The sequence below is a fragment of the Piliocolobus tephrosceles genome, chromosome 1 (genome assembly GCF_002776525.5).
Source record: "Piliocolobus tephrosceles isolate RC106 chromosome 1, ASM277652v3, whole genome shotgun sequence".
NCBI classification, from domain to species: domain Eukaryota; kingdom Metazoa; phylum Chordata; class Mammalia; order Primates; family Cercopithecidae; genus Piliocolobus; species Piliocolobus tephrosceles.
In genome coordinates, this window is record NC_045434.1 from 191273689 (window position 1) to 191296977 (window position 23289).

At 52.5% G+C, this 23289-nt stretch overlaps 1 protein-coding gene across 1 annotated transcript; it reads right to left on the reverse strand.

Annotated features, from left to right (window-relative positions):
* Positions 1–1086: 1086 nt before the first annotated feature.
* On the reverse strand, positions 1087–21960 carry SERINC2 (serine incorporator 2). The gene is made up of 9 exons (XM_026457194.1): positions 21667–21960; positions 21083–21133; positions 7445–7606; positions 6100–6290; positions 5565–5644; positions 5062–5199; positions 4142–4311; positions 1575–1665; positions 1087–1244 (listed from the first exon to the last, which is right to left on the reverse strand). The coding sequence occupies exons 1-9, from the start codon at positions 21679–21681 to the stop codon at positions 1087–1089; spliced, it is 1056 nt and encodes a 351-aa protein (XP_026312979.1). The 5' UTR covers positions 21682–21960.
* Positions 21961–23289: the final 1329 nt, after the last annotated feature.

Consider the following 23289-nt stretch of genomic DNA (forward strand, 5'->3'; position numbering starts at 1 on the left):
CACAATAATATGCAACGCTTAACCTGGCAAGCTCCTAGGCTCAAGCAATCCTCCCACCTCAGCCTCTTCAGTCACTGGAACTACAAGGTGCACACCACCATGCCTGACTAATTACAAAACTTTTTTTTTCTAGAGACACTATGTTGCCTAGGCTGGCCTTAAACTCCTGGCCCAAGCAATCCTCCTGCTTCAGCCTGGCAAAGTGTTTGGATTACAAATAACTTACTACTTGCCAAGTTCCTTTCTAAGTGTTTTTGTTTTGTTTTGTTAATTTTTTTAAAAAAGACAGGGTCTCACTATGTTGCCCAGGCTGGTCTCAATCTCCTGGGCCCAAGAGATCCTCCCACTTTGGCCTCCCAAAGTGCTGGGATTACAGGTGTGAGCTACCACGCCTGGCCCCTTTATATGTTTTACACATACTGATTCATCTATAGCCCTTCAACAATCCAATGAGGGAGGTACTATTTTTATCTCTATTTTACAGACAAGGAAATTGAGGCTAGAGAGGTTAAGTGACTTGCCCAGGATCACATAGCCAGTAAGTGGCAATGCCAGGCTCAAATGCAGGCAGTCTGGCTGCAGAGTCCACACGGATAAACACCTACTAAGATGTTAAGCCCTTTGAAAAGAGCCACTATGTGACCTTCAGCATGAGCTGCCTTGTCTCACGGGAGCATGTGGGGTCACAGCCACATCCACTACAATGGAGGTTGTCATTCTCTTCTTACTGAGGAGGAAACAGGAGCTCAGAAAGGTTAAGCCACTTACCCCAAGCCACACAGCAGGTGAGAAACAGTCCCTGGACCCACCGACCCCAGTCCATACTCCTTACCTGACCCCACAGCTGTCTGTACCCAACTGAACTGGCCCAGTATGCAGGAAAGGGCCATAAGCCAGGAGGCAAGGTCACGCCTGACTCTGTTGCCCATTCATGCCATGCCCTCTGAGGGATTCAGTTTCTCCTCCCGCACAATGCAAGAGTGGGACACACTGAATGCGAAGAGCACCTTCCAGCTTGGTATCCTGGCTCCCACGCCCTCCCCTCACTCTGGCTCAAGGCCCCCAATCATGATCCTTCCCCAGAATTCAGACCTGGCCATACCTGATGAAGAGGGTGCACAGGAGGAAGATGATGAGGCCCACAATGCTCGGGGCATCCCACCACTGGGTCTCATAGCCCTCGGGGCCTGCCATGACCGTCTCATTGCCCAGCTGGGTTGGCAAGTGGGGGTTGCATTTCTGTTCTGGGGATGGGAGCACAATCACCCTCAGCCCATGCAGGCCAGGCCTAGGTAGCCCAGTGGCCCTGAGGATGGCTAGAGAGCCACCCCAATAGACAGACAGATGCACAGCCAACCACCCCACTCCCAGCAACAGAGCGCTCAGCAGTCACAAGAGCAGAGAGACAACTCAGGAACAGACGGGCCCTCCCATCTATCTCATGGGAGGACTGAGTCTCAGAATGGGCTGGAGCAGGGATGTCCCTGTCACTTGTGAGGGTCCCCAGCCCCACAGCAGACCGATGCTGACCCAGGAACGAGGCCAGGCCTCCTTGAGCCTGGGCCCATACTCACCAGGGACACTGGATAGGGCTGACCAGGTGACAAACATGGTATAGAGGGTGATGACTGAGGCCTGCAGCAGACCCGAGTTGGGCTGGGCGTCCTGGCAAGAGTCGTTCACTGGTAAGATCCCTGCCGGACCAGAGACACCCCATCCCACCCGGCCCACTCACACCAGCCAAGGGACCTCAGAAGCTCCCACCCACCTAGGATACCCCACCACACCCCACTTAGGGAAAACACCAGCCAGGCCACCTACCACCCACCTCACTAACCAAAGGCTGAGTCCTAATTCTTCTTCCTCTTTTTTTTTTGAGACGGAGTCTCGCTCTGTTGCCCAGGCTGGAGTGTAGTGGCCGGATCTCAGCTCACTGCAAGCTCCACCTCCCGGGTTCCCGCCATTCTCCTGCCTCAGCCTCCCTAGTAGCTGGGACTACAGGCGCCGCCACCTCGCCCGGCTAGTTTTTTGTATTTTTTAGTAGAGACGGGGTTTCACCATGTTAGCCAGGATGGTCTCGATCTCCTGACCTCGTGATCCGCCTGTCTCGGCCTCCCAAAGTGCTGGGATTACAGGCTTGAGCCACCGCGCCCGGCCTTCTTCTTCCTCTTAACACCCCTCAGATTACCCGCCCTCCTCCCCTGCTGAAAACCCATCTCATCACACTCTGAATTCCTTCATCTCTGCCTGGCCCGCTGCCCGGCTCCTCCCTGCTCTGTCTGGAGAGCCTGCCCAGCCTCTCCCACTGCAGGGCCTTTGCCCTCGCTGTGCCCTCCCTCTGACATATTCCTTCCCAGCATCTCCGCACAGGCAGCCCCTCTTCAGTATTCAGACGGGACTCCCATGGAGTCCTAGGAACTCTGACTAGAGCAGCCCTGTACCTGCCAGCCACCTACCTTTCAGCCCACACCCTCTCTCATGTTCCACGTCACACATATTACCCAAAATCACCTCACTGGGCCTAGTCCCCTGTTGCCTGTCCTTCCCCACCCCTCACCACACATGCACTTAAAAACATGGACCTAAACTCTGTGATTAAGAGCACAGGCAGCTGGGCATGGCGGCTCATGCCTGTAATCCCAGCGCTTTGGGAGGCTGAGGTGGGCAGATTGTTTGAAACCAGAAGTTCAGAAGTTCAAGACCAGCCTGGCCAACATGGCAAGACCCTGTCTCTACTAAAAATACAAAAATTAGCTGGGTGTGGTGGCGGGCACCTGTAATCCAAGTTACTTGGGAGGCTGAGGCATGAGAACCACTTGAACCTGGAAGGCGGAGGTTGGTTGCAGTGCGCCGAGATCACACCACTGAACTCCAGCCTAAGTGACAGGCAAGATTCTGTCTCAAAAAACCAAAAACAAAAAAAATTTTAGGCCAGGTGTGGTGGCTCATGCCTGTAATCCCAGCACTTTGGGAGTCTGAGGTGGGCAGATCACTGGTTACTTGGGAGGCTGAAGCACGAGAATTGCTTGAACCTGGGAGGCAGAGGTTGCAGTGAGCCAAGATTACACCACTGCACTCCAGCCTGGGCAACAGAGCCAGACCTGTCTCAAAAAAAAAAAAAAAAAGAAAGAAAGAAAGAAAAGAAAAAGAAAAAAGAAAACCAGAGCACAGACTCTGGAGCCAGTCTGCCTGGGTTCAAATCCCAGTTCCCCATGTGACCTTGGCTAGGCCTCTTCTCTAAGCCTTCGTTTCCTCACCTGTAAAGTGAGGATGAGGATGGTGTGAAGATCAAATAACATGGCCGAGGCCACTAACTACTGGCTATCATCATTATTGCTCCTTCCCTTCCTCACAGCCATATCCCCAACACCTAGAAGAGGGCCTGGTACACAGGAAGTGCCCAAGAGGTATTTGCTGGATAAATACTGATTGCTGTGTGACCTGGGACACAGACATTACCTTCTCTGGGCTTCAACTTTTCTTACTGGGAAATGAGACTCTGACCACAAGGGAGGTTCCCAGCCTTTCTGCTAAAGACCCCCGAAGACTACCTAAGCCCCCTGAAGCTGCTGGTGTGCTGAGATCTCAAATCGCAAAGCACCACTGGACTCATAAGGGGCTCCAGCGGTACTTTCTGAAGAACACACAGTTCCTCTGGGAGCTCCTGCCCATTATTCCAGATGGTCTTGGATTGGAAATGTGAAATTGCACCTTCCTACACTACTTCCAGAGGTGTCTAGGAATCATCACCCAGGGACTCCCCGTAATGTTCTACTGATTTGCATAAAAACAAAAATGACAACAATAATAACTACAATAATAGCTAATGTTTGAGGGAAATCTACAGGCCAGGCATGGAGTGTTTACAAATAGGATCTCAATCCTGAGAATAACTCCAACAGTAGGTCTTATTATCTCCATTTTATATTTGAGAGGCAGAGAGAGGTTAGGGCACCTCCTAAAGACACCCAGCATGAAGCCATGAGAGCCTGCCTGTAACCTGGGGAGGCTGACCTGGGAGCCCACACACTCAGGCCGAGCCTCTGTAATGACAGCCCTAGCCCCAGGACCCAGGTTCCTACAAGAAGTCCCACCCACCAAGGGGCTGGGCCTCAAGCGGGGGAGGGACAGGCAGGCTCACCTGGACCTTGGGCAGGACAGCAGCAATGGACACGCAGACACAGAAGGTGAGGTTGAGACTGATGAAGACCTTGCCCTCGTGGCAGCCGCTGGGCTCAGTGTAGTAGATGAACATCAGCGCCACGGCCGCGATCGACAGCAAGTAGAAGAGGAGAGTGAAGAAGAGGAGGCCTGGGCCAGAGTAGTAGTGAGAGGGTAGGCGTGGGGTGGGGCAGGAGGAATAAGGACCCCCACTCCTTCAAGGGGCCTTGCTGGCAGCTCTCCCCCCTCCAGCTCTCGGTTTCCCCATCTGAAGAATGACGTCACTACCTTTCACCAACACCTTTGTGAGTCATTGCCCCACCCTGAGCTAACATGGTTCACTTGCTACCTTGTAATAAGGGAACTGTAACAATAAATACAATGAACTCAAAACAGTCTTGCAAAAACTGAACGAGGTACAGGGTGGTCTGCTGTTGACCCGCCCTCCCTGTCCAAGAGAGACTGGCAAGTTTAGGGAGGTGTGGAAACCAAACAGCACCCAGGTGAGCCTTTCTCCTCGTTGTGTTCAGAACTGAAAGAGAACCAGGGACTCACCCTGCTACTGGGGTTTCAGGGACCAGGTGTCACTTGAAGTTCAGCCTGGGCACTACCAAAAGGGCTTCACACGCTGCTGGCTGTGCATGGCCCACCCTGCAGGAACCCCCAAACAAGACCCCTCCAAGGCCTCTCCAGGTCGGCTCTCCTCGGATTCCCCAGAAGTCACCCAGGATCAGCTGCCCCCCCTCCATCTGCCTGAGACAATTAGAATCTTGCCCTAAGGCAGTGGCTGCTCGGGATGCCCCCCAGTTTTATCTAGCTTCAGAGACCCTCGATTTCTCAGGCAGCCCCAGCCCTGTCCAGGCTCGAGTCCCCGCAGAGAGGCAGGGTGGCAGCACTGACCTGCGTACCAGGCGCGGGAGTCGCACTCCTCGGCCTTGCCCAGCCACCGCTGGTTCCAGGAGTGTGCAAAGTCGATGAGCAGCACCAGCTGGATGAGGATGAAGAAGAAGGAGCCCACGACGCCAAAGTAGAACCAGACTGGGTGGGGAGAGGCGAGTGAGGCGAGGAGAGTCCCTCTCTCACATCTACTCATTCAACAAGCGTTTCTGCTACGCCCTGCATTGGGGACACTGAGAAGAACAGAGTCCCTGCCCTCAGGGAGCCCCTAGCTATGCACAGAGGGCAGAATATGGGTCAGGGCAAGGCAGCTCCCCCTACCCCTGGGTGGCACAAAGGCCGTGTGGCCAAGCACCACAGTGCTGTCTCACGGGCGGGGAGTAAGGACCCAGGCAGCAGCCTGGGGTCCGTGTGTCCCAGCAAAGAGCAGTCCCGCCACATTCCTCCAACCTGCCGCCCCGCCTCCCTCCCCAGAGCCCCCCATGCCTCCTGCCAAGCCCGCCTACTGTTGGAGAAGGAGCCATCAGGGATGTAGAAGGCACCCACGGTGAGGCCCACCAGGATCAGGAACTTAAAGAACCAAAACCTATGGAAAGGGTCGGGGATGGACAAGGAAGCTGAGTGCAGGCTGGGAAACTGGAAGCCAGACTGCGCCTGGCCCCAGAGCCCCTCCCACAAAAAGCAGGTGCTGGGAGGGGTGAGGGTAGGCTGTCTGGTGGTCTGACGGGCACAGGAAGTCTCTCCTGGCCCTGGAAAATCCCTAAAGGGCAGGAGGACGGACCAAGCAGCGGTGAGGGTGGTCACCCAGGTCCAGCCCCCGCTGTGTCACTGAAGTGCTGCGGGGCCTGAGGCTTGCTGCCACCCTTTCTGAGCCTTACTCTTCATCTGAGAAATGGATATAACTCAGAGTTGTTCTGCATGCTGTGTCCTCCCGTGGCTCCTGACTCTAAGAGTGGGGTCTGCAGATCCCTGAACAGGCAGAGGAGCAGGCAAGGCACTGGGGGAAGGTCCACAGGGTGCAGACAGGGACCCCTCTCTCACCCATTCTGGATGGCAGCCCGGGGGTCCCGGCTGCTGCTCACGCAGAGCATGAGCAGGGTGAAAAAGAAGAAGAAGGCCGCTGTGGCGAAGCACATGCGGTAGACAGCGCGGTAGCCAAGCAGGGAGCCACAGTCGATGTGGCCCTGTAGGACGGTGGGGATCCCAGCTCCCTCCTCACACACCCAGGGCAGCTGTGGAGACAGACAGAGCAGCGTCAAGGCCCCACCCCACACAGAACCCTGGCAGCTCCCTTTATAAACCAAAGCCCTGATCTCCTAAGGCTGGCCAAGGCTGGCCAGGAAAGAGGCTCTCCCAGCAGGGACTGGACCAGGCAGGGAGGGGAGCCCCCCCACCTCTCTCTCCACTGCCTCCACCTCCATTCCTAGCCCTCTCTGGGGCTGAAGCCCTGGGAGGCAGCTCCCCAATTACATCGTTAATGTTTATTTCCCATAGCCTCAGTAACTATTGCGCTGTCTAAAGCAGGGGTTCCCGCCGGGCGTGGTGGCTCACGCCTGTAATCCCAGCACTTTGGGAAGCCGAGGTGGGCAGATCACGAGGTCAGGAGATCGAGACCATCCTGGCTCACACAGTGAAAGCCCATCTCTACTAAAAATTTAAAAAGAAAAACAAAAATTAGCCGGGCTTGGTGGCGGGCACCTGTAGTCCCAGCTACTTAGGAGGCTGAGGCAGGAGAATGGTGTCAACCCAGGAGGCGGAGCTTCCAGCGAGATCACGCCACTGCACTCCAGCCTGGGTGACAGAACAAGACTCCATCTCAATCAATCAATCAGTAAAGCAGGGGTTCCCAAAGTGTTCTCCACCCACCACCTACATCAGAACCACCTGAGATGCTTGGGAAACCAGAGATTCTGAGGCCTCTCTCCCATGGAATAGAGCCTCAAGGTGGGGTCTGAGAACCTGCATTTCTACAAACTCCCCAGGGATTCTCATCTTTATATAAACTAAAATGTGTATAAGGCACGCATGGTGATGCTCACGTCCCCCTGGGTCTGTGCTTGGCTGTAAAACACTAAGATGAAGGGAACAGTTAGGAGCCCCAACCTGGGCCTGAGCACTAAGCGGGAGAAAAGCATCCATTAGGCCAGTGTCCAGGGGGCCAATAATGATTAATAAGACTTTCCAAGGAGACTGTGGCCTAAGAGAAAGAAGAATCCCCACAAGAGGCTCAAGCCCTCCTCCCCTCACTTCCAACCTCAGATCATCAGTGCACCCAAACACCCTGCCTCCTCTTCTGGATGAGCTGTGACCCCAAGCCTGGACCCTCTATCCTGGAGCCACTGAGGCCCCTCACTGGAGGCCGCCCTGCCACCCCTGCGGCACTCACCTTGTAGAGCTGACTCTCCACGCCTGGGCTCAGCATAATGATGGACACCAGCACCCCCAGGAAGAGGAAGAACGTGAAGATGAGGCGGCTCACGGTGGAGTTGCGACTGGCAGGGCAGCAGCTGCACAGGATGCAGGGGGCAGAACCGCAGAGGCAGGACGCCTGCAAGACAGCACTGTCACTCTCCCCTCTCCTCTTCACCGCCCAAGTGCGCACCTCCCACCACCTGCCCAGAGGTCAGCGGATCTGTGCTGCGCTAGGCAGGAGCACACCGTTCCCCAGACACCAGCCCGTTGAACTTCAGGTCCGAGAGGGAAGCTGGGTCATATAGGGCTACACAGCCATTAACCACAGAACCCAGACTCAAACCTGGGTCTATCTCAAGTGATACTGTGGCTTGAGAGAGAGAGCGCCAGCTGAGGTCACACTGTTTGTTACAGAGGGAGAGTGGTTTAAAAAAAAAAAAAATCACAAGGCCAGCCATCACCGATTACCTTTGTGACCTTATACAAGTCACTCAACCTCTCTGTACCTCAGTGTCCTCTTCCGTAACATAGTGGTATGTACTCCTCACAAAGCAGTTGTGAGAATGAAATGGAAATTCCATACTGTAGCCCCCTTGGGCTCCCCTTCCCCTTCCCCACTTAATTTCCCCCACCCCCGGGACTTCCTGCCTCAGCGAGGCTTTATGTTTTGTCAGCCTCCGCTTTCCAGTAGGGCAGGAATTTTTGTGTTTTGTTCATTGTGATATTCCTAGAAATTGGAACAGTGCCTGTCACACAGCAGGAGCTTACAGGCTATCTGTTGAAGGAATATGAAGTGTTTGGCACGGTACCAGTCACATGTTAAGACCTCAGACAACAGCAAGTGCATAATAAACATCAGTTGGATGAACGGAATGATTTTCGGCTCTGAGGCTATACCAGCACTAGACAGCAGGTGGCGGTCTAACCCTTTCCCTCTCCAGGGTCCTTTGCCCCAGTTGCGGTCAGCCCTTCCCCTGGGCTGGCTGAAATCATTCAGGGGCTGGCGATGCCACACTATGCCACACCTGAAAAGGAGACTGTCCCTCCTGGGAGCCCAGTCCACAGCCCAGCCTTTGAGGGAACAAGCCCCACATCCAGATACCTCTGACAAACTTTATCTTCCCCTAAACAGCCCCTACTCCTCACTCAGGGACTTAAGAGCCTAGAGAGCAAGAGACATAAGCTCCACCCCCCTGGAGCCTACACAAGCAGGAAAAACACTAAACAAATCATGACTCACATCGTGACAAGTGCTAAGAAGGACATGTGCCCACTGCCAGAAGAGTGCTAACGCGGCCTAGGTTTGATTGAGGGTGGCATGTCAGAGAAGCCCTCCTTGAAGAAGTGACTTTTAAGCTGAGAGCAGGCCAGGCGCAGTGGCTCACACCTGTAATCCCAGCATTTTGAGAGGCCAAGGCAGGAGGATTGCTTGAGCCCAGGAGTTGGAGAATAGCCTGGGCAGTCTAGCAAGACCGGATCTTTTAAAAAGAAGGTTTTTCTTGTTTGCTTTTGTTTTGTTGTTGTTGTTGTTTGAGATAGGGTCTCGCCCTGTCACCCAGGCCGGAGTGCAGTGGCACAATCTCAGCTCACTACAACCTCTGCCTCCTGGGCTGAAGCCATCCTCCCACCTCAGCCTCCCGAGTAACTGGGACTACAAGCACATACCACCATGCTTGGTTAATTTTTGTATTTTTTGTAGAGATGGAGTTTCACCACGTTGCCCAGACCGGCCTCAAACTCCTGGGCTCAAGCAATCTGCCCACTCAGCCTCCCAAAGTGCTAGGATTACAGGCGTGAGCCACTGCACCTAGCCTTTTAAAAAGAAATATTTTAAAATAAAATAATAAGCTGAGAGCAGAGGGATGAGGAGACACTGCCAGACCAAAGGGAGGAAAGAAAGTTCCAGACAGGTGGCTTTGGGGTGGGTAGGGGCTGGACATTTGAGGAACAGAAAGAAGGCCCTTGTGGCCAAAGCTTTGAGAGCAGACAGTCAGTGGTGAGTATGAGGTGAGACAGGCTGGCAAGGCCAGACCACATAGGCACCAGCAGTCAGGAACAGGACCCTGGTTTTCATCCTAAGAGCAGTGGGCACCCACTTGAGGGGCTGGAGTCAAGGGTCAGGAATTGAAAGATGAGCTTTGCAGAGAGCAGGCTGGCAGAGCCCCTTGCTCCTCACAGACCTCCGCCCTTCTTTCTGGACTGGTCACAAGGCACACAGCACGCCCTGCTGGGGGGTATCTGCCTCCCCTCCCACTCTCCCCCAGACTAGAAATGCTCCTAACCTATCTCTCCTTACACAGATGCTAAACAAAATGCTTTGGAAACGAAACTATTCCTCATGGTCTAAATCAAAACAGTCTACCTGTCCAGCAACTTCTGGTTACATCTTGCAGCTGCCACCCCAAGACCTGCCTCCCATCCATGGCTGTTTTGGTGGGTGAGAGGATAAGAAACGCCTGAAAAATGTTTTATAGCCATAAAGCAGTGGTCCCCAACCTTTCTGGCACCAGGAACCAGTTTCAGGGAAGATACTTTTCCCACAGATGGCAGCAGGGGTGCTGGCAGGGGGCAGATATGGTTTTGGGATGATATTATTCCAACCTCTGATCATCAGGCATTAGATTCTCATAAGGAGCACGCAATTTAGATCCCTAGAATGCACAGTTCACAATAGGGTTCACACTCCTATGAGAATCTAAAGCTGCCATTGATCTGACAGGAGGCAGAGCTCAGGCAGTAATGCTTATTCACCTGCTGCTCACTTCCTGCTGTGTGGCCCAGTTCTTAACAGGCTGGTCCATGGCCCAGGGGTTGGGGACCCCTGCTATAAAGAACATTCTGGTTATCAGATAGAGCGGGTTATTAGTCTCATTTTACAGATGTGGAAATTGAGACCAGAGGGGCTAAGAGAACTTACCAGAGGCCACACAGCAAGTTGATACCAGCACTGAGATTCAAGTAGTATTAGTGACAGCTGCCATTTACAGAGTGTTACTCAGTCTCAGGCTCTCTGATAAGCACTTTATCTACATTAAGCTTCACTGATGCTACGAATTGTGTGGTTAACTTCCCATTTTCAAATGAGAAAACTGAGACAGATAGGTGGCATGACCAAGGTCACACAGCAAGTAGGCTGAGGAGCTGCCCTCAGCCAGGCTCTGCCCATAGGACTATGCTGGTTCCCAGCTTGCTAATTCACTGATGGTCATCTCATTTAATTTAAATACATTCCAGTGATGAAAAAACAAAAAAGCAACACACACACACACACACACACACACAAAACCCCAAGACCAGAAAACCAAGGGAGGCCAGTGGGTACTGATCTCAGGAGCCAGGTGCCCGGGTGCCCCGTCAGGTCCTGACTCTGGTTTGTTACCATTTAATTTCAATTTGAGACATCTAAGACACAAGAAAGCTGTTCTGCTTTCAGAGAGCTTGGCCTTTCAGTTCACTCTGGTTCTTAAAGATCAAAACTCCAGGTGTTCCTGATGCCTGAAACCTCAGGATTTCCAAGGGCCTGATCAGCAGTCAGAGAGACCAGGTCAAAGAGAAAAACACACACTGCTTCTGGAGCATCCTTGGAAATGTTCATCCACCTTGGTGCATTCACTCCACCCCGGAATGGTTCCTACAAGAACCTCTTCCATTTGACCAAAATGTCATTTTATATATATTTAAATCTCTTCCTACAAAAATGCCAGACCATGGGAGTAAGGGTAGATGTGTGCACATATACACGAACACACGGAAATTCATTGTGGCACTGATCATAATAGGAAAATAATAGGGGAAAAAATTGTTTTTGAGGCAGGGTCTCGTTCTGTCGCCCAGACTAGAGTGTAGTGGTGCCATCTCAGTTCACTGCAACCTCCACCTCTGTGGCTCAAGCAATCCTCCCACCTCAGCCTCCCGAGTGCCACCATGCCCAGCTAATTTTTGTTTTTGGTTTCTTGTTTTTTGTTTCAAGAAAGGGTCTGGCTCTGTCACCCAGGCTGGAGTGCAGTGGTGTGATCTCAGCTCACTGAAGCCTCAACCTCCTGGGCTCCTAAGTGGCCCTCCACTTCTGGATATATATCCTCCAACCTCAGCCTCGCAAGCAGCTGGGACCACAGGCATGCACCACCACACCCAGCTAACTTTTTTATTTTTTGGTAGAGACAGGGTTTTCTCATGTTGACTAGGCTGGTCTCGAACTCCTGGGCTCAAGGGATCCTCCCACCTTGGCCTTCCAAAGTGCTGGGATTATAGGCATGAGCTACCATGCCTGGCCATTAGAGGAAAATTGAAAATAACAAAACACCCATCAATACACCATGGTACTCCATAAAACAGACTTCTCTGCTGAATGGGGCAAATACGTAGGTAAATTAAATGTATATAAATTGTATATAATTAATTGTATATAAATAATACTTCAATTAAGTTAAATTTACAAATAAAAAGATTTTATATAAAGAAAAAACTTAAATAAGTTTTAGGTTTTGTGAGCCTATTGGAGTCTCAAGAAACTACAAATAACCTAAATGTCTAACACCTGGGGACAGCTGTGGCCCTTTCACTCCATGGAATGCTACAGAGCCAGAAAGATGAAGTCCCTGGCTACAGAGCAACATGGAATAATGCTTGTGATGCAGTGTGAAAGGAAGGCAGACTGGAAAACTGTTCCCACACTACAATTATAGCCACTCCCCTCTTCCGGCAGATGCGCTCAAGGGCAGCAACGGAAAAGCCCCAGAACACTTACAGTGGCTGAATCTTAGCATCAGCCCAGGTTCTCAGAATGGAGAACTCAGAATTTAAGAAGCCCCGGGCCTTAGAGTCTTACAGCTGCAAGGTTCCTTGGCATTCAACGAATCCATTCTCTTTCCAATGAAGAACTACACAGAAAGCATCTGGCCATGCTCTGCTGCTTGCACACTGCCAATGACAAGGAGCTCACTACCTCCCAAGGCAAGGCAGGTAGCTCTGGAGCCGTGAGTGGTTTGGCATTATGTGAACAGTCTGTCACTGAGTCATTCACATTGTCTCCTGGTTGTCCTTAGAGTCAGGGACAGAAGTTCTTAGAACCACTCATGGAGTGCTGGGTGGGTAGAGGAGGCAGCTGAGGGCTGGATGACAGTTTTGAATTTTTCTATTTAAAACAAACTGGCCGTCTGGGCATAGTGGTTCATGCCTGTAATCCCAGCGCTTTGAAAAGCCAACATGGGCAGATTACTTGAGGTCAGGAGCTTGAGACCATCCGGCCAACATGGTGAAACCTTATCTCTACTAAAAACACAAAAATTACCCAGGCATGGTGACAGGCACTTGTAATCCCAGCTACTCAGGAGGTTGAGGCAGAAGACTTGCTTGAACCTAGGAGGCAGAAGTTGCAGTGAGCTGAATCACGCCATTGAACTCCAGCCTGGGTGACAGAGCAAGAGTTTGTCTCAAAAAATAAAATAAAATAAAATAAAATATAAAAACAAAGTGGCCCTCCACTTCTGGATATATATCCAAAAGAAATGAAGCAGGGACTCATATATTTACACACCCATGTTCGTAGCAGAATTATTCACAGTAGCCACAAGGTGAAAACAAGCTAAATGTCCATCGGTGGATGAGATGAATGGATACACAAAATGTGGTATATCCATACCCATACAATGGAATATTATTTGTTCTTAAAAAAGAATGAGGCTGGCTGTGGAGGCTCACGCCTGTAATCCCAGCACTTCGGGAGGCCAAGGCAGGTGGATCACCTGAGGTCAGGAGTTTGAGAGCAGCCTGGCCAACATGGTGAAACCCTATCTCTACTAAAAATACAAAAAAATTAGCCAGGCATGGTGGTGCACGCCTGTAGTCCCAGCTACTCGGGAAGCTGAGGCAAGAGAATTGCCTGAACCCAGGAGGTGGAAGTTGCAGTGAGCCGAGATTGCACCACTGCACTCCAGCCTGGGCGACAGAGCAGGACTCCGTCTCCAAAGAAAAAAAAGAAAAAAACGAATGAAATTTAGACACATGCTATAACATGGATAAACCCTCAGGGCATTATGCTAAGTGAAATAAGCCAGACATCAAAGAACAAATATTGTATGACTCCACTTAGATGGAGAGAGTAGCCAAACTCATAGAGAAAAGCAGTGAATTGGTGGTTACGAGGGGCTGCGGAGTTACTGTTTAGTGGGAGTTTCAGTCTGGGAATATGAAAAAGTTCTGTAGAAGGATGGTGCTGATGGTTGCAAAACAGTGTCAGTGTACTTAACGCTACACTTAAAAATTGTTAAAATGGTACATTTTACGTTATGCATCTTTTACCTCAACTTTTTTTAAGGGAGGGGGCAGGGAGTTTTCAAAGAAGAGCAGGAAGAGGGGAAAGGGTATTCCCAGCAAAGAGAATGACACGTGCAGAGCTACAGGGACATTATATTTTCAGGGCAGCTGAAAGGGTGAGAAAACCTGCACAGGTCATGGAAATGGTGGCCAATGTCTCTGTATGCCATGCCAGGGAGTCTGGACTTCACCCTGAAAGCAACGGGGAATGATTGCGAAAGAAGAGGAATGGCAGCAGATTTGCATTTTAGAAATCTCACTTTGACCACAAAAAGGCCAGGGGGTGGTATGTGGTACTTTTGGGGGAAGGGAGGAGAGTCAGGGGCTGTTGTCAGTAATCCAGATGAGGGATGACAGTAAGAAGATGTCCTGGAGTTACTGTGTGCTGGCACTACTCCTTCTGACAATGCCATTCATTCGGGATTAATTTTTATCAGGGTTGTATTTATTAGATCTCCATTTTAATATACATGTCTTCTAAAATAAATTACAAGCCAGGTGTGGTGGCTCATGCCTGTAATCCCAGCACTTTGGGAGGCCAAGGCCGGTGGATAACTTGAGGTCAGGAGTTCGAGACCAGCCTGGCCAACATGGTGAAACCCCATCTCTATTAAAAACACAAAAGTTAGCCGGGTGTGGTGGTGCCCGCCTGTAATCCCAGTTACTCGGGAGGCTGAGGCAGGAGAATCACTTGAACCTGGAGGCAGAGGTTGCAGCGAGCTGGAATGATGCCACTGCACTCCAGTCTGGACAACAGAGCAAGACTTCATCTCAAAAAAATAAAGTAAAGTAAAATAAAATAACACACAAACTCCTTGAAGACTAAAATAAAAGGTTAAAAGAGTAAATTTTTAAACATATATTTCGTCACAATTTAAAAAATGCAAAACTGGCCCCAGCAAGCATGCACCTTGCCGCTTTCATGAACAACTCCATAACTGGCTGGGCCGCCCCAGGGCTAGTCAAAACACAGCAGAGAAGAGGTCAGCCGGAAATGTCCCAAGGTACACTTACTTCCCCCATGCAGTGCCAAGAATGCAGGTCCTAATGCTGGCTCTGCCACAACTTGTAGTCTGACCTCAAGCAAGTCTCTCCTCCCCTCCGTGGGACTTAGTTTCCTCATCTATAAAATGATCTCCTGGGGCAGGAGAGTACAGTGGCTCAGAGCCCAGGCTGTACAGTTAGGCAGCCCTGGGTGTCACTGGCTTCAGCACTACCTCGCATGTGGTCTTGAGTCATGTACCACTGTTGGGTGTTTATGGACTGGCCACTGCACACCAGCTTGGTACTAAATATGCAGCTGTACTAACCTCAGTCCCATTTAATCCTCACAACAGGCTAAGGGGCAGACACCATTGTTCTCTCCACTTTACAGACAGGCGGATGGGCAAAGTGACTGCCCACAGTCACAGAGATGCAAAGAGGCAAAGCTAGAATCCGAGTCCAGTGGTCTGACCCAAAGGCCTTTCACACTCCCTAGGATGTACAAGACCCTCTTTGCAGACTGGCCAAGTCATCATGTGCTGGCTTGCCTGGTGGCCCCATCCCCTGTGGACCCATCTTACCTCCCCATCCAAAGCAGGACCCACCTTCAGCCCAGTTCACCTTCAGCCCAGTTCCAATGCTGAGAAGCACAATCAGAAGATGAGTCACACCTGGGAGGGTACAAATGTCTTCCCCACTGACCCATGCATGCAAAAAAAGCCCCTCCTAAAGCTGCCCAGAAATGCCACATAGAACTTCACTCCTGTGCAGCAAGTCTTCACTGCAACAGGATGGTACTGGTGTCCAGTAGTGCCCAACTGTGCCACTTAATGCTGTGTGGCTGTGAAGAAGTCACCTTCACTCTCTGAGCCAGTTTCCTCATCTGTGAAACGGGAACAATATTAACTGCCCCAGTGGGGTTGTTGTGAGGATTAAATGGAAGGAGATATATATATATACATACACACACACACACACATACTGCTCACTACAGTGTGGGGCCTAGGCCACTGCTGGACAGCTCCATGCCATGAGTATTGGGATAGTTATCTGTAAAATGGGCTAACGATTTCATAGGGTGGAGGAGGTGGGGAGAGCCAATGAGATGGTATGGTGAGGGGCTCGGAACAGCACCTGGCTCAGTAAATGTCAGAAGCCAGAACCTCAGTAAATGACGGAGGCCAGAACCCCTAGGGGATGGCACTGAAGGGAGGGCCAGGTCCCTTGCTGATATTACTCACTAAGTTACCTCCCAATTCTTCCCTGGACCAACCCTGTGCCTCAGGCAGCCAGGATGTGGGGAAGGGAAGGAAGGTGTGGGCAGAAGCCTGGACCAGGAATCAGATGTTGATCCTAACTGTGCAGTTCTCCATCCTTTCCCTGTGCAACCTTCGGCAAGTCAGCTAACTTCTCTGGGCCGCAGCCTTCTCATCTGTAAACAGACGGTTTGAGCCAGCCTATCTGCTCTCAGCATTGTAGAATGCTGTGACTCAGAGACCAGCACTTGGCTTTGCATTGTCTCCAAATGGAATTCTCCACCCACCTTTCCTTGATGTTAGCAATAATTCCCACAGGGAGCACTTACGATGTGCCAGGAGCTGTGCCTCATCTCCTAACAGCATTGTGAGAAAGGTCCTGTTACTGTCAACTGCCAGATGGGGTGACCAAGGCACACAGGGCTGGCAGGCTGCCCCTCAACATCTCCACCGCCAGCCCAGCCCAGCAGGGCCTGTGCCTCACCAGGTGCAATCATAGCTCACTGCATCCTCCATCTCCTGGGCTCAAGTGATCCTCCTGCCTCAGGCTCCTGAGTAGCTGGGACTACAGGGTGCATGCCACCATGCCCACCTACTGCTTCTTCTAAGACCCCAGCCTCTCACTCTAAACCCATCCTCCCTTCTCTCCATCTGTTCTTCAAACTCCACTGACTCCCAACAGCCTGCTGGGAGCAACAGATGGAAATCAGGTCCACTGTGGAAGCTCTGCCTCCCTCACCAGGAAGCAAACCTTTGTGGGCAGAGACCTGGCCCAAACCTTGAATTCTTTGAGATGGGAGGGATTTCAGGCACCAGCTTGATTCCTCCTCCTGCACACGCACACGCACGCACGCACACACACACACGAAAAATGGAGACCTAGTGAGGCAAGAGGCTCTCTTGCCTCTCTGTCCTGTCTATGCTGATCTCATTCTCAGAAAATGGCTGTGAAGTAAATCTCTAGACCCCCAGCTCTCCCCTACATCCCCTCCTCTCTCTCTCTCTCTCTCTCTCTCTCTCTCACACACACACACACACACACACACACACACACTCTCACACACACACACACACACACACACACACACACACACACACACACGTCAGGGACAAAGGAAAGCGAGTCCCGAGATTCAGCAGCCGCTGGAGCCCCTTCTCCCTCTCAGGGCCTCTTTGTGTGGGGCCAGAGGGGGAGGAGGCTGCCTGAATGAACCTCAGATTTAATGAGGGGAAGAGGGAAGAAGGGGGCTGGGAAAAGGGAAGGGAGAACGGGCCTCCCAGCCGGGGTCTTGCTGGAGCCCCTCCCCTCTGTGGCTGCAGCCACAGAACAGAGGCTGGCCTCCCCCCAGGTCCCGAACCCGCGACCGGGCACTCCCCGCGCACACCCGAACCTCCCTCGATTCCTGCTGTCCCAACCCAGAGTTCCGCCCGGTGGTCCGTGACGACCCGCACCCTCCTCACTCGAGGGCAGATAAGAAAGTCCGGGGCTCCCTCCCCTCCCATCCCAGTCTCCGCGCTGGGGCCCAGAGGGTCCGCGGCGAGCTGGGGAAGTGCCTGGGAGGCAGCGCGAGCCAGACTCAGGACGGCGGACGGGACCGCAGAGACTGAGGGACGGACGGACAGACGGACAGACGGACAGAAGACAGTAGACGGACAAAGACAGTCGGAGGAACGACGGACAGAGACACGAACCAGACAAATACGAAAGGACAGGCGGAGCCCGAGCGACAGGAACAGACTGACTGGCAGGCGGCCAGAGGGGCAGGGCAGGGCACTCGCCAGGAGGGACGGGGCCCGGCTGACCCACACACAGAACCAGGGGGTCGGGGACGGGGACAGAAGTCACCCCGAGGACCGCCCCAAGTGGGGCGACGAGGGCCCACAGAGCTGCCCAGACCCCGGGCTCCAGATTCAATCTCTCCAGGTCCCAGGAGGGCGCCCGCCGAGGGCACTCCCCTCCCGCCCGCGGAAACCCGAGCTCGGACCGCAGCTGCCCGGCGCCTGCCGGTCGGGACTGAGCAAGGGGACGGGGGCAGCGGGATCGGGGTGCCGAGTGAGGGTCCGGAGGGCGAGCAGGCGGGGCACCGGCCCAGAAAGACAAGTTTGCAGGAAGGAAAAAGAAGAAACTACTCGAAGCAGAACAGAAGAAAGTGAGGGCCCACAGCAGGAACGGGCGGCGCGCGCGGGCGGGCGCCGGGGTTGGGACTCACGCAGCTGAGCAGGGAGCAGGCTCCCAGGCAGGCCCCCATGGCGGCGGCTCCGGGCTCCGGGCGCCCAGCGCTAGGCGCAGGGCGCGGACTTCGGGATCTGGGTGCCGGGCCAGGCCCCTCCCCGGTCCCGGCCCCGCCCCAGCCCCGCCCCAGCTACCGAAGCCGCTCGACGCTTTCCGGCGGCGCTCGGGGCCTCCCCAGACTCACCTGGGGCAGGTGCCCGGGAGGAGGGACCCTAGAGAAAGGGGGCGGTCGGGGATTCCCGCGGCCACGCGAGCCGCGCAACCTGACCCAACCTTGGCCCGAGCTCGCATCCTGCTCCAAAGCGAGCATTCGCAAAGCGACCTCGGTTTGAGCCCGTGTGACCTCAGGCCACTGTCACCCTTGGGGACAGAAGCCAAGAGGTGGTCACCGCTGACTCCTCAGTGCTTGCTGCAGAGCCTCTGCTCAATAAATAAGTGCTGGGGTTGAATGCTGAAAGACTGGAAAAAGAAACTTCGGCAAGTCACTGCACCTCTCTGAACCTCAGTTTCCCGGTCTGTAAAGTGAGGATACACACCTCATAGGATGGTTACAACACATGGTAGGTGCTTGACAAATGTAAGCCCCCATCGTCACTGTTTTCTTCTTCTTCTTTTTTAAGAGACAGGGTCTTGCTCTGTCACCCAGGCTGGAGTGCAGTGGTACAATCATAGCACCTGGGCTCAAGTGATCTTCCTGCCTCAGGCTCCTGAGTAGCTGGGACTACAGGGGCATGCCACCATGCCCACCTACCGCTTCTTCTAAGACCCCAGCCACTCACTCTAAACCCATCCTCCCTTCTCTCCATCTGCTCTTTCAACTCCACTGACTCCCAACAGCCTGCGGGGAGCTACACACTCCCTACAGCCACCCCTGCTTGGTGGCTTATCACTCCCTAGGGATGCCCAAATTCTGGTCCCTAGCTAAGGAGGTCAGAAGGCCAGGAGGGGCGGCCACATTCCTGGCAGATGACTCTCCAGGGGTAGGTGTGAGAGACCCAGAAGTAGGGCTCTGTAATTACTCTCCCTTCACCCTTAGCCCTGTCCTCAGCCACCTCTGGACAAGACAATGCTAGGGAAAGAAGTCTCTGTGCCTCAAAGCTGGCCCCAGGGCCAAAGAGCTGGTTGACTGCATCCTTGGGTGATTCACTGGACGCCAGGCTTAGCCATTAATTGCACCAGGACTGTTCCACAAACACACCCTACACTTTCCCTCCTCCGCACTTTTGCCCACACAGTGCCTTCCTCTTTTTTTTTTTTGTGTCATGACTATTGAGACAGGGTCTCACTCTGTCACCCAGACTGGAACACAGTGGCCCAATCATGGCTCACTGCAGCTTCAACCTCCTGGACCCAAGTGATCCTCCCACCTCAGCCTCCCAAATAGCTGGGACCAGCAATGTGTACTACCATGACCAGCTAATTTTTAAAAAATTTTTTGTAGAGGTGAGGCCTCCTTACATTGCCCAGGCTGGTCTCAAACTCCTGGGCTTAAGCAATCCTCCTGCCTTGGCCTCCCAAATTGCTGGTACTACAGATGTGAGGCACTGCACTTGGCAGATACCCTCTTCTTGAAGATCCTTCTCCTTATCCCTCTTTCTCCCCTTTGAAGCTTGCTCACATGCCATACCTCTCAGTGAAGAGAGCCACCACCATCACCCCCCCAACCCACTACCTGGCTCCATTAGGAATGTACATTCTCCTGATTCCCCCAAGCTTCCAAACAATATGGGCCTCCCTTATGGCCTCACAAACAACCTGAGCACATGCTCAACTTTCCCCATGGTACCATTTGAGCCCCACAACAGCCCTGAGAAGTTGATTAATTCCCCACCCATTCCAGTTTACAGATGAGAAAACCGAGGAACAAAGAAGCAGTGACATGCTAAATGTAAACCAAGCACTGAATAAACATTGACTGTGATCACAGTGGTGGTTGTCACTGTTGCTGAAGGCCACACGGCTCAGAAGAAGCAGAGCTGGAAGGCCACCTGGCCTGGCTTTCACCCTGATGTCCTATTGCTTCCCTTGAAAAAGTAGAGGTGACAATATCTAGTCTTCCTATTTTTCTGTCCAGTAATGTTTCAGTGCTTCCCTAACCGAAGGCCTTCAGGAGACTGTGAGCCACCCAACAACGGTCTGCTCTCTGGCCATCCCCTCTCCTACCCAGACCACAGTACAGGGCCTGGCAGTGAACGCTTGCTGGATGAATGTCTGACCTTTTACCTTAAGTCCACTTTCCTCCTGCTGTGACTGACAGTCTGATCCAAAAACAGCCCTACACAGTCATCTTCTGCACAGAAATCCTTTAGACTGAAATGCCACCAAGCAGTCTCAAGTGAGCCCTCCTCACATACTCCCATCCCAGGGTCAGCTCCCTTGGACACTTCTGCTCCAAGAGCTGAATTTTTCATCCCACAACCCCTCCCTATCCATGACCTAGAACAGTAGAAAGCACCCAAGACCAAGAGGAACGACCCCTGGGATTCTTGTTCTGCCACAGATGACCATGCCCTATGCCATCCTTGGGGGGCCACTTCATCCTACAAGGGGTGTCCGTCCATCCTTTTCCCTCAACTAGGGAGGGTTGCTCTGTTTAACCTCATCGAGCAAGTGTGAGCATCTGAGAAAGCATTCTCAGAAATAAGCAGTTATCTGCAAGGAACGAGGGATTAAGGTGACTGTATGTGTAAAGGGACAGCCACTCTGGCTTCAGGCTAAAATTTTCCAGAGCAAGGTAATGTGCTGCCACTGTCCTGGCCTCCCGCCTGCCCAAGACCAAGGCCAGCTGGGCTCTCACATGCCCAGCATGGAGGGCATAACTCACTGTGTGGCTGGGTCCCGGTGACTCCTCCTCTCTCAGCCTCATGCTTCTCATCTGGAAAATAAAGATATGGTTTTTTTGCCCCAGCTATCTCAGGGGACTACTGAGGAGATGAAATGAGGACATAGATAAAGAGCTTCATTTCTTGGTGTCCTGGCCAGCCCATCAGCCTTTACTCCCAGCTTTGAACCTCCTGCATGGGGCCAGAATAGCTCTGTCTCTTGCACCCCCAAAAGCACGGTTACAGTCAGCAGCTATGTGATACTGGCAAATCACCCAACCACTCTGAGCATCACTGGAGGGTTGGAATTCAGGATTCAGCTTCTCCACCCAATGCCGTGTAAACCATGTCCCTTGAAATAAACATGTAGGGGTCATTTGGTCCATTGCCCCGTGCCCATCACCCAGCCCAGACAGATGCTCAACTCCAGTTCCCAAAGGAAGCAGGCTCTGACTTCTTGGACCACCCATCCCAAGGTTCCCTAATCTGATCTCACTGGGCCTGAGTTTTTAAATCTGCAACATAGGAACGAACTCCTGCCCTGGCCCCAGTGCCCCCAATTCATTCTCACCCCATCCCCTCTTACCATCCTCCCATCCATGAGGACTCAGATGTGTGCTGGCTTTGAGGCCTCCTATCCCTTGGGCTTCACTGTCTGTACTGGCCTCTATTTCCTGCTTCTGACCCATTTACAGAGCAGGGCTGAGGCCATCCCTTATGAATATGCATATAGGATAATGAGAGCTTGGGATTGGGGGAGCATCTGGGGAGAGGTATTCACATAGGCACCATCCACTTTGCTCTCCCCATAAACACCCCCCAACCAAGGCTGTCCTTCCTCACAAAGTGTGCATGGGATTTCAGAGCAAAGGCTAAAGTAACAATAATCATATTCACAGCATGCATTTTTAAGAGCTTACAACATGCCAGGCACTCTGCTGGGATTATCGCCTTTAAGATGCATTTAAGGTAGGAACTATTGCCCCCATTTAGCAAATAAGGAAACTGATGCTCCAAGCAGTTAGGTAACTTGTACATAAATCATATGGGGAACATGCAGTGATCATGAGCCGAGCCAGGGTGGAACCCAGGTTTTCTCAGGAGAATGGAATTCCAAAGCTGGTGCTCTAAACCCCTGCTGCCCAGATGTTCAGGGCCAAGCCAGGAGTCCTGAGCGGTCATGGGGCCACATCTGGATCTCACATGCCAGCAGATGAGCCCCCCATGGTCTTAGGTGATCTTGTGAAAGGACCCAGGTCCTGGCAGGGACTCTATCTGGAAAGTATGGAGACAGGCAGACACGATGTGTGTTCACACACGTGCAGGCACACAGTGATGCAAACTTGAGCATGCACACACACAGGGTGTTCTGCGTGCATGGATGTAACTGTGTGGGGTGGGAGTACCCCTGTGGCTGCCCGATATATGTGCCTCTGTGCTGCTCTGGTGACTTTTTTCCAATCAACGCTTAGAAAGAGCCACAGTGGGCCAGGAGCTGGGAATGCAGTGTGAATAGGGCAGACACAGTCCCAGCCTGTGTGGAGTGGATGGTCTGTGGGATTTGCTTCCCATGTGCAGTAACACTCTGGAAGGAATCCATTTCCTTCGTGGGAAGCTACTAGGGGTTGAGAGAGAAGATGGGTAAGAGTGGAAGAGGTAGGACATCTGAGGTACGTAGCTCAAGGGAGCCTCTGGCACTTGCCAGAAATGTGTGGAGGAGAGAGCCAGGGCCTGGCACCAGCTCCATGAGAGTCACAGGTCTGAGGATTCCCAAAGGTCTCCAGACGCTTTCCTTACAGATGTCCAGGGTCTTCTGTGAAAGCACATGTGGGCTGTGTGTGTGTTGGGGAGCAGGGGTGTTTAGGTATATGTGCACAGGTGAGCGTGTGTGGTTATGTGGATATATGCATGGAATGTACATGTATAAATGTGGGGACATGGGTACGTCATATGTGGTGTGTACACACGTGGGGTTTACATGTAGAGGTAGGGGTATGCCTATGTGTGTGGCAGGGCCTGTTACTGCAAAGGAGAGAAGAGAGGGCCATTTGGCCCAAGTCTCACATTCAGAAGCCTCAAATATGCATCCAAAAATGAGATGGAATTAAAGAAGGGAGAGAGGGATGGATGGCTAGGTAGATGGACAGGCAGAGGGCTGGCTGTGCAGAGAGATGGATAGAGGGTTGGACAGGGGAATGGATATGTGATA